The 14959-nt window shown below is 43.5% G+C and overlaps 1 protein-coding gene across 1 annotated transcript in view; it reads left to right on the top strand.

The window, feature by feature from the left end:
- Window positions 1–14959, top strand: part of tmem231 (transmembrane protein 231) — a 24443-nt gene that overhangs the window by 8731 nt on the left and 753 nt on the right. The window contains exon 10 of the mRNA XM_059546159.1: window positions 429–524. Coding sequence (XP_059402142.1) covers window positions 429–524 — 96 coding nt within the window. The remainder of the gene's footprint in view (window positions 1–428; window positions 525–14959) is intronic.

Below are 14959 nucleotides of genomic sequence, written 5' to 3'. Positions count from 1 at the left end.
CCTTCGTGAGCAGAATAGACTTCCTGTTTTGGAGCAACGTAAGGGTGAGTAAATGATGACAGAATTTAATTTTTTGGGGAAACTTTCCCTTTGTTGTAAAAGATTCTCTATTTGAGGGCATATAGTGCAAATTCTTATTGCTTAATGCATGGTTACGAACATCAACCATCTGGTCTACAACTAAATCCTGATACCAAAAAAAAGGGAACGTTTCATTCAGATATCATGATTTTAATAAATAAAAAAAACACATTGACTGGAAATTGCTGCTTTATACTTTTTAATTTGTGGCTAGAGCCTAAACTCATGACACATGAAGTGACTTTGACTTGCAAATGTCACTTCCTAAACACTCCTAATTTCTAGATTGTCCACTTATGTTTTATTTGATCAATTCAAGTTTAATTTCCTCAACTGGTTTTTTCTACCTATCGGCCGGGCTTTTGGGAAACCATCAAGTTTGCCTGGATTCAGTTTGTCAGCATCCTGCTTATCTTTCTTTTGGTACGTCATCTGCTGCAAATGTGCTTTTACAAAAATACAAAATTAAGGATAATTTTTTGCTTCAGTATTTCGTGAAAAGAGACTTTTCCCGTAGCGTCTTAGCTAAGACGCAGTACGAGAAAAGTCTCTTTTCACGAAATACTGAAGCAAAAAATTATCCTTAATTTTGTATTTTTGTAAAGCACATTTGCAGCAGTACACAGCCATAGGCGAGACGGCTCGTTCGCTCATTGGCTTGTTCTGCGGCAACTGCACAGCCTATCGAGCGCAGGCTGATGCAACATCAGACCAATTCCCGCCGAAACGGGTGTGGCCCAACCTATAAAAGGAGCTCGAAAAGGCTGACTCACCTGATTTTTCATCTCTTCAGCGAAGCTCACGCATCGCTGGATCACGGAGGAAGCAAGCGCCGTCTGAGAAAGCATATCAGCAGGACGAGCCATTCTGAAGCTGCTGGCATCGCCGCCTTCCACTACCGTTCCTGCTGCGCTATCCGGCGCCTATATCCTTTCAATTCTGTTATATCCAGCTGTTCTTTATGTGTGTGTGTGTTCGCCCTGTGACACACACTCGTAAAAGAGCTCGCGTCTTTTTTAAGATGCCTTCCTGCGGCTCGTCAGAGCCCCACTCAGCGAGGGAGACCGGTACGTCATCTGTGTCTCCTGCCTGGGTGAAGATCATGCAGCGCTCGCTGACGGCGGATGCCCCCACTGCGAGCTGTTGCCATGGTGACTCTGAGGACTCGCCTGGCCTTTTTCTCTAAGCCTGCATTCTCCGCTGCGCTGAGGCGCCGTGAAAGCATCGCTTTCAGCGGATTCCGGAACCGTCTTCAGCTCAACCGAGCTCGCCGGTTCGCCGGTTCGCTCTGCTTGACCAGCCCCCCCTGCATCGCTTCCCGGTGGGCAGCGCCCGCTGTTTGCCGGCGCGTCGTCCGAGGAAGTCGATCTCAGGGCCGCGTCGGGGGAAGAGGACACGCGCTCTCTGCTAGCTTCGGGCAGTGAGGGCTGGGCGAGCTCCGAGGATCTCGCACCTTCTGCTCAGAAGCCCAGCAGATGAGCTGACATCGAGAAGGAGCCGGGGCGAACTTCTCAAAGCCCGCCTCATTTCTTCCTGAGCTTCACGAAGAGGTGGCGAAGGCTTGGAACGCTCCATATTCAGCGCGAACTCGTTCGTCTGTCTCACTAGCATTCTCCACACTGATGATGCTAAAAAAACAGGAACTACCAGTCACTTCCGCCGGTGGAACAGGCGATAGCGACGCACCTTTGTCCGCCCTCTGCTGGACGGCGGCAAAAGCGGTGTTGCCATCTAAAGCCTACTGTTTGACGCTGCGGCTGCACTACTCGCGATGGCTGCTTCATCGAAGCACAGGTGTACGAGTTCCGTTGTGGCCGAGCTCTCACCCAAGCGCGCCGCTGTTTCAGTTCCAGGAATTGTGACTGTCTCAGCGTTTTCTGCAACGCGCAAGCCTGCACAGTTGCCCGCTTGCCTGCACACAAAAGCCGTTATCACAACAGCTTCAGCAACGCAGCTCGAGACCCCCGTTCTCGCTCTACCGGCCGTCGCTGCGGGGACCGCGGCAGAGGATTACGGTGAGGCCGGGAGCCCCGAAGCCATCCTAGGAAAGCCATCTATCCATGCTGCATGACGCTGCGTCTGTACTACACACGATGGCTGCTTCATCGAAGCGCCGGTGTACGAGTTCCGCTGTGGCCGGGCTCTCACCTAAGCGCGCTGCTGTTTCAGTTCCAGAGATTGTGACTGTTTCAGCTTCTTTTGCAACGCGCAAGCCTGTACGGTTGCCCGCTTGCCTGCACACAAAAACCGTTATCACGGCTACCCAGATATTTCCCGAAAAAGGTGTAATTTCTGGTGTCCCGCCACGGCCGATGGTGCTATAAATGTAGTGACGATGCCCACTGCACAGTGCCCATCTCCACATGTAAGCACAGCCCTTCACACAGGGCTCGCGCCCATAAAAGCGACTCAAGTTGATCACGCGCACTACATAGTAGACGTGCCCACTCCTCAGTGCCCACAATCACTATGTCACACGCGTCATGTGGTTTCTGTAAAAACGAAACCCGTGCACGTTCGTCCGGCCACGGCCGATGGTGATATAAATGTAGTGATGATGCCCACTCCTCAGTGCCCATCTCCACATGTAAGCACAGCCCTGCACACAGGGCTCGCGCACATAAGATCGACACAGATCGGTCGAGCGCGCCACATAGTAAACGTGCCCACTCCCCAGTGCCCACATACACTATGTCACATACGGCGCATGGCTTCTGTAAAAACGAGGCATGTGCACGTACGCTCTACACAGGCAGACAGCGAGTTGAAAGTGGTAAATGTGCACATATGCAGCCCACAGTTACTCGCAGACATATCGAGTCCCACGGGACCTGCTCAGCCTTCCCCCAGTTGGTTTTCGACGGACGCCTCCACTTCGGGATGGGGAGCGCTGTTTGAGGGCAGACCGTCCTTTGGCCTATGGTCAGAACGGGAAAAGCTCCATCATATCAACTGTCTGGAAATGCTGGCAGTGGAGAACGCGTTGATGCGCTAAGGATCACCACGTCTTAGTCCGTTCGTGCAACATGTCTGTGGTGTCCTACATAAATCGCCAGGGCGGTCTCGGGTCCTGAAACCTGTACAGGCTAGCGGAACGCCTCCTGGTTTGGGCTCAGCGCAACGTGCGTTTGCTGGGGGCAGTGCATGTGCCTGGGCTACAGAATCTGGGTCCAGACAGGCTGTCCAGAGGCAATGTTCCTACGGGCGAATGGTCTCTACACCCGCAAACAGTCCGGCTGTTGTGGGAGAGATTTGGCAGGGCAGAGGTGGACCTCTTCGCGTCCCACGAAAACGCTCACTGCCTTGCGTTCTTTTCCAAGAACGAAAGCGCGCTGTCACAGGAATGGCCGTGCTGCCCGCTTTATGCTTTCCCTCCCGTCTCCCTTCTTCCGCAGGTGATAGAACGGGTGAGAGAAACGAGATGTTCAATACTGCTTGTAGCACCTCTTTGGAAGAACCAACCATGGTTCCCAGATTTGATGCAGTTAGAAGATGTCGCCCCGTGGCCGGTACCGTTGAGGAGGGACCTCCTCTCACTGGCCAGGGGCTCGATTTGGCACCCTCAACCGGAGTTGTGGTCCCTCCATGTGTGGGCGCTCAACAGTTACCCGCTGATCTCGCAGTGGGAGTGCTTAATACCATCACTCAGGCTAGAGCTCCGTCGACACGACGTCTGTATGCCTCGAAGTGGTCGGTGTTCTCCAGCTGGTGCACAGCTCGAGGTTATTCACCCCTTAGTTGTGAGGTGACGGAGGTCCTCTCCTTCCTACAGGAGCTGTTGGATAAGGGCAGAGCCCCATCCACGCTCAAAGTTTATGTGGCGGCCATCGTGGCGTTTTCTGAAATGGCGCTCGGTCAGTCAATAGGAAGGAATGATTTAGTCATCCGGTTCCTCAGAATAGCTAGGAGGCTGAATCCTCCCAGACCTCCGTCAGTCCCTATGTGGGACCTCGCGGCGGTTTTGAAAGCCTTGAAGGGTCCCCCTTTTGAGCCTATCCAATCGGTTAGCCTTCAGCATCTGTCGTTCAAGACAGTATTCTTGTTGGCTCTCGCTTCGGTGGAGCGTGTGGGTGATTTGCACGCACTCTCGGTGAGCCAGTCGTGCTTGGAGTTTCGGCCCAATGACTCAAGGGTCATACTCAAACCTAGGCACGGTTATGTGCCGAAATCCTTCAACACACCGTTTCGGGCTCAGGTTATTGCCCTGTCTGCCCTGCCGGTGTCAGGAGAGGATAGAGACTCGAGTCTTCTTTGCCCTGTCAGGGTTTTAAGAGCTTATGTGTCTCGCTCTGCTGCCTTTCGGCAGACGGAGCAGCTGTTTGTCTCGTTCGGTGGACGTTCCAAGGGAATGGCTGTTTCGAGACAGATTCTATCCAGATGGATAGTTGACGCCATAGCGTTAGCTTACGCTTCCAGGGGCCTTCAGTGCCCGTTGGGCGTCAGAGCACACTCCACAAGAGGCGTCGCCTCATCGTGGGCGTGGTCTACTGGGATCTCCTTGCAGGATATATGTATGGCGGCAGGTTGGGCCTCGCCGTCTACATTTATCAGGTTCTATAACCTGGAGGTTCCCACCTTGCAAGCAAGGCTGCTGTCGGTATAGTCGAATCAGGGCCCTGAGGGGAATTCTGAGTTTACGAGCGTTATGCGCTGCCGACTGTTATATGGGCAGTATTGCGTAAGACCCGCATTGCCACATTGGTCAGGCCTTGCCTCGGCTGTGCGATGTCATATTGCCGCATCTACGGATGCTGCTAGATATGGGACGGAGGGCTTTCCCCCTTGCTGTCCTGGACTCTCTGTGAGTCCCTCAGGTGACTGTGCACTGTAAATCCTGGGCGTTGCTTCAGGTTTATTGGTGTGATCCCTGCGCGCACGGCGTTTTACATTGGGTTCCCGTAGCGTCTTAGCTTAGACGCAGTACGAGAGAGCTCTCGTAAGAGAATGTACTCGGTTACTAAACGTAACCTCGGTTCTCTCTAGAAGAGCGAACGAGTACTGCGTTCTCTGCCGTGCGTACGATTCACTCTGGTTCGCTTCGGCGATTAAATAAATCAGGTGAGTCAGCCTTTTTGAGCTCCTTTTATAGGTTGGGCCACACCCGTTTCGGCGGGAAGTGGCAAGAAGGGCGCGAAGCGCCCTTATTGGTCTGATGTTGCATCAGCCTGCGCTCGATAGGCTGTGCAGTTGCCGCAGAACAAGCCAATGAGTGAACGAGCCGTCTCGCCTATGGCTGTGTACTGCTGCAAATGCGCTTTACAAAAATACAAAATTAAGGATAATTTTTTGCTTCAGTATTTCGTGAAAAGAGACTTTTCCCATAGCGTCTTAGCTAAGACGCAGTACTCGTTCGCTCTTCTAGAGAGAACAGAGGTTACGTTTAGTAACCGAGTACGTTTTCCAGCACATTCAAACATTTGTCTTTCAAAACCAGGTTTTACCAGCCACCGCAGTAGCGCCATTTAAACAGCACAGCTCCTGACATTTTTTGTGTGCTTTTATTTATATTAATTATACAATTATGAGGACCTTCATTTGTTTTTGAGGACTTGTGTTTGCTAAAGTTTTTCTATATACATACTGTAGCTCTCTTTGTTCAGTTCAAGTGCATTCATAAGAAATTCCCACCAGGATGCGTGTAGAATCGCTGGTTTTACTGGTTTTAAAGTCCTTCATGTTTCACCAAATGTGATAAACATCATCTGGAAGATTATTTTCAGTAAAAAGAAAAGACATGGAATAACTGTCAATAAAATGGTGTTAAACTAATGTTGACTCAAACCAAACAGAAGCACATCATATGTTTCCCAGGGAACACACATACCTATCTTGTCTTGGTTGGTTCTCACCAATGAGATCAAGGAATGTCCATAATGTACCACATGTAGCTCTTTATGAATCTGTGAATTTATAGTTATATCTATCATAGATTTAGTTGGTGTATATTCACTCTTTAGGAAACTCAGATATAGCTATGTTAGTTAGAAAACAATGTGTGTCTTGTGTAAGATACAGAATTGTAGTTTTTCTAAGTAAATATACATGCATCACACCTATGCACGTTTAAATGAGCTTTGTATTATTCCTTACACAATGGAATCGTGGCAGTGGTGTATAAAGTACTCAAGACAGCCATACTCAAAATAAAATAAGTATAATTCTCAAACCAGAAAATAACTTTGGTAGAAGTTGAAGTCACTGTTTCGAATACTTGAATAAAAGTCTTAAAGTATGTGATATTTATTGTACTTAAGTAGATATATAAAAAAATTTACATACACAGCTTGAGTAGCAAGATTGTGTTCAGATTTAATCCTTTCTTCCATTTTGTATTTTTTGGTAAGAATAAGAAGCACATCATCCAATACTTAGTGTATTTTATTCCAACATAAGAAACATTTCTGCAAACTGCATCTAAAATAGAATTTAGATGTATTTCTCAGAGGGGACAGGATGCATTTAAACTGCAGTTACAAATGCAAAAATAGGCATAATGTTTTATTTTTAACATTAAACATCAAATACTGATGTAAATATACAATTTAGAATGCCTGGAATTGTGAGTTTTATCAGACTAATAAATCAATGTGCGTGCACTCTGTGTGTGATCATACAATCTACTTGATAATCTACTTGATAATCTCTCGCACATCATTACAATAACACTTTCCATATTAAAACGTCCTATCACTTACCTTTACTTTTATTATACATATGGCTTACAATAAGAGATGTTAAGAGGCAGAATGATTTGCCATTTAGCTACTTCCTCCTATAGCTAATCAAATGGCGAATAGGAGTTTCACTCTTTTCTCATTTTGTGTGCAAAATATATTTATTTGTATAAATTAATTGTATACTAGTAATACATAATGACTTTCAAAAGCGGAAGTATTTCACTTTATTTGTTAGAATATGTATATTTTAACTAATTGCAAAAAGCTAAATAATAAATTAATGTCTAACCATGTAATGTGACCGAGTTTGGAGAGCCCTGGCTCAGCACAGTGGAAGTATTTGAAGCTTTGTTTATGAACATGGAGGTGTGGTCATACAATGACTTTAAACCGGACACTACTCTGAGCTGTTCACATTATACAAATGCTCCAGATATGTAATCAGGTTCACCCTTTTGGAATGGTAAACATGACACTATTCATCACTCACACAAATAAATCCCTTAATATTTTGATAATTGAATTGGTTTTTGCTGTTAAACTTTTTTTTTTTTGTAACACATTGCACTTCATGTGTTTACAGATTTGTGCAGAATTTGAGACATACAGAATTACCATAGGCCCATTAGAATCAACAGTCTTTGCCAAACTGGATCCGCACTACAGGACTTATTAAGATACTGCATACTGAAGAAGAGTGCTTGCACAAATACTGAAACCCTCTTGGTGCCCACTACACAGGTAAGAACAACTGCACTCAACACAACCTTGTATTAAAACATTATTCTCTCACTGGCCACTGGAAATTGACAAAAAAAGACAGATAGATTAAGATTAGGTTTATTAATACAATAAATACAAAATATGTGGTATTACTATAAACTGACAGATTATGAATGAATTTGCCTCCCAAAAACAATTCATTTTGATGCAAGGCAGGGGTGTCCAGACCTGCTCTAGGAAAGCCAGTGTTCTTTGGAGTTTATAGCTCTAACTCACCTGCCTGGAACTTCTAGTTATCTACTTTATTGTTTTAAAATTCCCAAGAACCTTGATTAGCTGGTTCAGGTGTGTTTAACTGGCTAGGTCACCCAAAAATAAACCTGTCATTAATTACTAGGGCTGTCACTTTTAGTTCGAAAACCGATTGCACAATCGATCGGACCAACCAAAAAAAGTTTCGAAAATGAAAATAGGGAATCGATTTTAACCAAATATGTACACTATTCATTTTAAAATAATTAAACAATTAAAAATATAGATGTAACAAAACTCACAAACAAGCAGAAAAAGAAAATAAAGAATTCCGAAAGTGCAGTATGCGTTGCGAAAGCTAGACAAAAAATACCAGCAATTTTACGCGCCTATAAGACCCAGTGACGTCGAAAGCGACCTCTTATGCTGCGTTCACACCAAACGCGAATAGAGCGTCTGGAGGTCTTTTCCCATAGCGTCTTAGCTAAGACGCAGTACTCGTTCGCTCTTCTAGAGAGAACAGAGGTTACGTTTAGTAACCGAGTACGTTTTCCAGCACATTCAAACATTTGTCTTTCAAAACCAGGTTTTACCAGCCACCGCAGTAGCGCCATTTAAACAGCACAGCTCCTGACATTTTTTGTGTGCTTTTATTTATATTAATTATACAATTATGAGGACCTTCATTTGTTTTTGAGGACTTGTGTTTGCTAAAGTTTTTCTATATACATACTGTAGCTCTCTTTGTTCAGTTCAAGTGCATTCATAAGAAATTCCCACCAGGATGCGTGTAGAATCGCTGGTTTTACTGGTTTTAAAGTCCTTCATGTTTCACCAAATGTGATAAACATCATCTGGAAGATTATTTTCAGTAAAAAGAAAAGACATGGAATAACTGTCAATAAAATGGTGTTAAACTAATGTTGACTCAAACCAAACAGAAGCACATCATATGTTTCCCAGGGAACACACATACCTATCTTGTCTTGGTTGGTTCTCACCAATGAGATCAAGGAATGTCCATAATGTACCACATGTAGCTCTTTATGAATCTGTGAATTTATAGTTATATCTATCATAGATTTAGTTGGTGTATATTCACTCTTTAGGAAACTCAGATATAGCTATGTTAGTTAGAAAACAATGTGTGTCTTGTGTAAGATACAGAATTGTAGTTTTTCTAAGTAAATATACATGCATCACACCTATGCACGTTTAAATGAGCTTTGTATTATTCCTTACACAATGGAATCGTGGCAGTGGTGTATAAAGTACTCAAGACAGCCATACTCAAAATAAAATAAGTATAATTCTCAAACCAGAAAATAACTTTGGTAGAAGTTGAAGTCACTGTTTCGAATACTTGAATAAAAGTCTTAAAGTATGTGATATTTATTGTACTTAAGTAGATATATAAAAAAATTTACATACACAGCTTGAGTAGCAAGATTGTGTTCAGATTTAATCCTTTCTTCCATTTTGTATTTTTTGGTAAGAATAAGAAGCACATCATCCAATACTTAGTGTATTTTATTCCAACATAAGAAACATTTCTGCAAACTGCATCTAAAATAGAATTTAGATGTATTTCTCAGAGGGGACAGGATGCATTAAAACTGCAGTTACAAATGCAAAAATAGGCATAATGTTTTATTTTTAACATTAAACATCAAATACTGATGTAAATATACAATTTAGAATGCCTGGAATTGTGAGTTTTATCAGACTAATAAATCAATGTGCGTGCACTCTGTGTGTGATCATACAATCTACTTGATAATCTACTTGATAATCTCTCGCACATCATTACAATAACACTTTCCATATTAAAACGTCCTATCACTTACCTTTACTTTTATTATACATATGGCTTACAATAAGAGATGTTAAGAGGCAGAATGATTTGCCATTTAGCTACTTCCTCCTATAGCTAATCAAATGGCGAATAGGAGTTTCACTCTTTTCTCATTTTGTGTGCAAAATATATTTATTTGTATAAATTAATTGTATACTAGTAATACATAATGACTTTCAAAAGCGGAAGTATTTCACTTTATTTGTTAGAATATGTATATTTTAACTAATTGCAAAAAGCTAAATAATAAATTAATGTCTAACCATGTAATGTGACCGAGTTTGGAGAGCCCTGGCTCAGCACAGTGGAAGTATTTGAAGCTTTGTTTATGAACATGGAGGTGTGGTCATGCAATGACTTTAAACCGGACACTACTCTGAGCTGTTCACATTATACAAATGCTCCAGATATGTAATCAGGTTCACCCTTTTGGAATGGTAAACATGACACTATTCATCACTCACACAAATAAATCCCTTAATATTTTGATAATTGAATTGGTTTTTGCTGTTAAACTTTTTTTTTTTTGTAACACATTGCACTTCATGTGTTTACAGATTTGTGCAGAATTTGAGACATACAGAATTACCATAGGCCCATTAGAATCAACAGTCTTTGCCAAACTGGATCCGCACTACAGGACTTATTAAGATACTGCATACTGAAGAAGAGTGCTTGCACAAATACTGAAACCCTCTTGGTGCCCACTACACAGGTAAGAACAACTGCACTCAACACAACCTTGTATTAAAACATTATTCTCTCACTGGCCACTGGAAATTGACAAAAAAAGACAGATAGATTAAGATTAGGTTTATTAATACAATAAATACAAAATATGTGGTATTACTATAATCTGACAGATTATGAATGAATTTGCCTCCCAAAAACAATTCATTTTGATGCAAGGCAGGGGTGTCCAGACCTGCTCTAGGAAAGCCAGTGTTCTTTGGAGTTTATAGCTCTAACTCACCTGCCTGGAACTTCTAGTTATCTACTTTATTGTTTTAAAATTCCCAAGAACCTTGATTAGCTGGTTCAGGTGTGTTTAACTGGCTAGGTCACCCAAAAATAAACCTGTCATTAATTACTAGGGCTGTCACTTTTAGTTCGAAAACCGATTGCACAATCGATCGGACCAACCAAAAAAAGTTTCGAAAATGAAAATAGGGAATCGATTTTAACCAAATATGTACACTATTCATTTTAAAATAATTAAACAATTAAAAATATAGATGTAACAAAACTCACAAACAAGCAGAAAAAGAAAATAAAGAATTCCGAAAGTGCAGTATGCGTTGCGAAAGCTAGACAAAAAATACCAGCAATTTTACGCGCCTATAAGACCCAGTGACGTCGAAAGCGACCTCTTATGCTGCGTTCACACCAAACGCGAATAGAGCGTCTGGAGGTCTCGCGGCGCGGTAGACGCGAATTCGCCTCATTCGCGCTTCTGAGTTCTGATATAGCAAGCTGACAGTGACCGGCTTCTGTGGTGGAGAATTGCGCAGCTGTACCTGAGTGTCCCTGGGACATCAGTGCGGTCGGAGCGCCTCTTCTCAACAGCTGGACATATAGTGAATAGAAAACGCTCTGCTCTGGACACATGGCCTGTTCTCAAGTCCATTTAAAGTTATATTTTTTTGAACAGTCGTTTGAAATGGATTGAATCATTATTTAAAATAATCTTGGAGATTTTTGAATTGCCTAAATCATAAATGCAGCCGGGTTGAAGCCTGCACTGTTTTTCTTTTGTCATGTCAGCCGTCCCCTCTGCACATATAATTTTTGCTGTTTGTTATTCTGCACGAAACTTCATGCAAATAAATAAGAAATATTGCTGCCTTGTGCATTTCCAGCACTCTCTTTACGTTCGTCTGTTATTTGGCGTTGAAAAAGGAAACGTCTTTTTTTTTTTTTTTCACATGGAAAATCGATTTTACAATCGATTCAATGAACACTTATGTCTTAAAAATCGAAAATGATTTTTTTCACAAAAGTGACAGCCCTATTAATTACTCACCCTCATGTAGATGTAGTCTGAGCACACGGACGCACTTCCGGAAAAATCGGCCGAAAAAAAAGGCCAAAGACTGGCCGATTACCAATCGCGTATTTTAAGCAAAAACCGTTCGGTTTCCGATTGATGGCGGGTCAATCGGTGCATCCCTAATATTTTTATGAAAATGCGAGAGATTTCTGAACCTCCATAAAGGCTGCAATGCAACTGAAATGTTCCCAGAGTCATAGTAAGGACCTCAGTAAAACAGTTCATGTGACATCAATGCTTCAACCACACTTTTACAAAGCTACAAGAATACGTTTTTGTGCAAAGAAAACAAAAATAGTGATTTTATTCAACAATTCTTCTCCAAATCACATATGCCGCCATTATGGAGAGTAACAAGAGGCATGAACATTGCTTTCTTCTGCGTGTAATCAAGGCTCAGTGCATGCGTGTTCTAGGTCAGCAGCACCATGCGCATTAATTTTTTACGTGCTGTTAATAATGGTGGAAGATGCGATTTGGAGAAGAATTATTGAATAAAGTCGCTGTTTTGGTTTTGTTTGCACAAAAAAGTATTCTTGTAGCTTTGTAAAATTATGGTTGAACCACTGATGTCACATGGACTGTTTTACTAATGTCTTTACTATGTTTCTGGGTCTGGGAACATTCCAGTTCTGTTGCTTACCGTGCAGGGTCCAGATGTGTGTACCATTTTCTGCTTGCCTGTATTTCCCATAAGGAGATGAATGACTGACTTTTTTTTCATGTAATTTTAGGAAAAAAAAAACAAAGGCTAAATTTTGTTGTTTTCATCTTCAGACTAACGAAATTGAAGTATCCAAATGAAGACCCTAGCGGTATGGAGTATATGGTGAGTTCAAGGTTAATAAATGATTTGTTAAAGTTAATACACAAGATGATGTATATGTAATCATTATACATTACTATCAAGAACAGGTACCCCCTACCTTTAATGTCTTCTGCTTTTGAATTATTGCAGGGAGCTCGGGTCTTCACCAAGTTAGACCTGCGCAACGCCTACCACTCGGTGCGCATTCGGGAGGGGGATGAGTGGAAGATGGCATTTAACACCCCTTCGGGACACTACGAGTACTTGGTTCTTCCGTTTGGTCTTACCAATGCTCCAGCCGTTTTCCAGGGACTCGTCAACAGCATGTTGGGTGACATGATTAATCAATTTGTCTTTGTGTATTTGGATGATATCTTGATTTTCTCTTCTCTCCAATTACACACCCAGCATGTCAGACGGGTTCTCCAGCGGTTGCTAGAAAACCAGTTGTTTGTCAAGGCGGAGAAGTGCGAATTCCACGCTGAGTCAGTTACGTTCCTTGGCCACATTATTTCTACGGAGGGGATCAAGCCTGATCCCGCTAAGATTGAAGCTGTCGCCCAGTGGCTGGTCCCTGACTCCCGGAAGGCTCTGCAGCGTTTCCTGGGTTTTGCCAACTTCTACCGGCGATACAGTACATCCGGAATTTTGGTCAGATCGCTGCACCGCTCACAGCCCGATGCCCTCTCTCGCCTGTTCGGTGCTCCGGGAAGGTGCGGCCGAGGCCATTCTTCCTGAGGAACCAAGACTGCAGCTGATCGTCACCGGTCCTCTCCTCCTGCCTATGTGTGTGGTCAACGGGTTTGGCTTTCTACTAAGGATCTGCCTCTCTGGGCGCCTTCTCGTAAGCTGGCACCCAGATTCATTGGGCCATTCTGCATCACCAAGGTGGTTAGTCCGGTGGCGATCAGGCTCAAGCTCCCTCCTACTCTTGGTCGGGTTCACCCGGTGTTTCATGTTTCCAGGGTCAAGCCTGTGTTCTCTTCCCCCCTTAATCCTGCTTGTAGTCGCCCCACCCCCCCACCCCCTCGTCTTGTGGATGGATCTCCTACCTATACGGTTAAGAGATTACTCGATGAGCGGCGCCGTGGCAGGGAGTTTCAGTATCTTGTGGACTGGGAGGGGTATGGTCCAGAGGAGAGGTGTTGGGTGCCGTCCCGGGAAATTCTGGACCGCTCGTTGATTGAGGTGCCATCGAGGTAGGCCCCTTCCTAGAGCGCCAGGTGACGCTCCTGGGAGGGGGGGTACTGTCAGGTCTCGGGGCTAATCACCTGCCTTTTTGGTGTGTGTATGTATTTGTGTGTGTTTGGATGGTTTGACAGCTCACCGAGTCTGCCTGTTTGTGTTTTCCCCGCCTCCCTTGTTTCCCCATTGTTAACCTTAATTGCTCGCCACCTGTTCTCTATGTCCTTCTAATTTTTTCCCCTTTATCATTCCCTGTGTTTCTCTGTCTATTGTCAGACTGTTGTTACTCGTACCAATAGCTCCGATCTTCTAGCTGCTCTTTGTACTCACCTTGTCGTTGCCTTGTCCTCAGGCTCCAGTGTGTTTAGCTGATTTCTCTGCCCTTGTTCTTACTAACCCAGAGTTCCTAGTAGCTTCCAGCTGTCATCCCTCCGGTCTCGGCGGTTAGACGTACTACTGTGGAACATTACTCATCTGCTTTGACTCATCTGATTCTCATCCTCTCACTACGAGTGAAACCTGTGAAACGTGACTTACTACTGTCGAACATTACTCATCTGATTCTCATCCTCTCACTACGAGTGAAACCTGTGAAACATGACTCATCTCCTCTGCCTCCTCTGCTTAAATAAAGCCTTGAGTTTACCCGCATCTGAATCCAGCCTGCTTTCTCCTGACATATTATTGCAGGTGATGCTGTATCGAACACCCCAGCCTCGACTTGAGTGGACTTGCAGACTCCAGAGAGAAAATAAATATGTCTGTGCCCCTTTTCCTAAACTTAATTTAGTTTGAGAAATTTTGTTTGAGAAATGATCCAGCTGAATGGTCCAGTGTTTAGTTGGGGACACCTTGATATCGTTGACTTGATCTAAGATGGATGAGTACATCCCTGAATTCAATGATGAACTGCCTTTAAATGAAAAATTTGTGTTTACTATTGTCATTTTGCATTATTGACACACTATTTTTTATTAATTTATGATGTACAGTTGCTTTGACACAATCTGTATTGTTAAAAGCACTATATAAAATAAAGGTCACTTGACTAAACGCTCGTTTTTTTGGGGTCGAGAGCTTATAAAAACGTAGTTCTGGGTTTTTCAGCTTGTTTAGTGTACACCCTGTCACATAGCAGCTTTTAGGCATTACTCTGTTATTTTTGTTAGAAGTCAGAAATGTGAAGGAGGCAGCTTCCTGCAATAGAAGGTCAATGGAGAGCGTTGGACTGTCCAAGTGCAGACCTCTACTACTCACTTTGGAGCCTGATAGCTCCACCCACCTCTTGCCAATCACACTCAAAGGCAACGTCTCAAAGTTTCTCCCCC

The sequence above is a fragment of the Carassius carassius genome, chromosome 50 (genome assembly GCF_963082965.1).
Source record: "Carassius carassius chromosome 50, fCarCar2.1, whole genome shotgun sequence".
Taxonomy (NCBI): domain Eukaryota; kingdom Metazoa; phylum Chordata; class Actinopteri; order Cypriniformes; family Cyprinidae; genus Carassius; species Carassius carassius.
The sequence above is the reverse complement of the archived record's forward strand: the minus strand, read 5'-3'. Positions and strand labels throughout refer to the sequence as shown.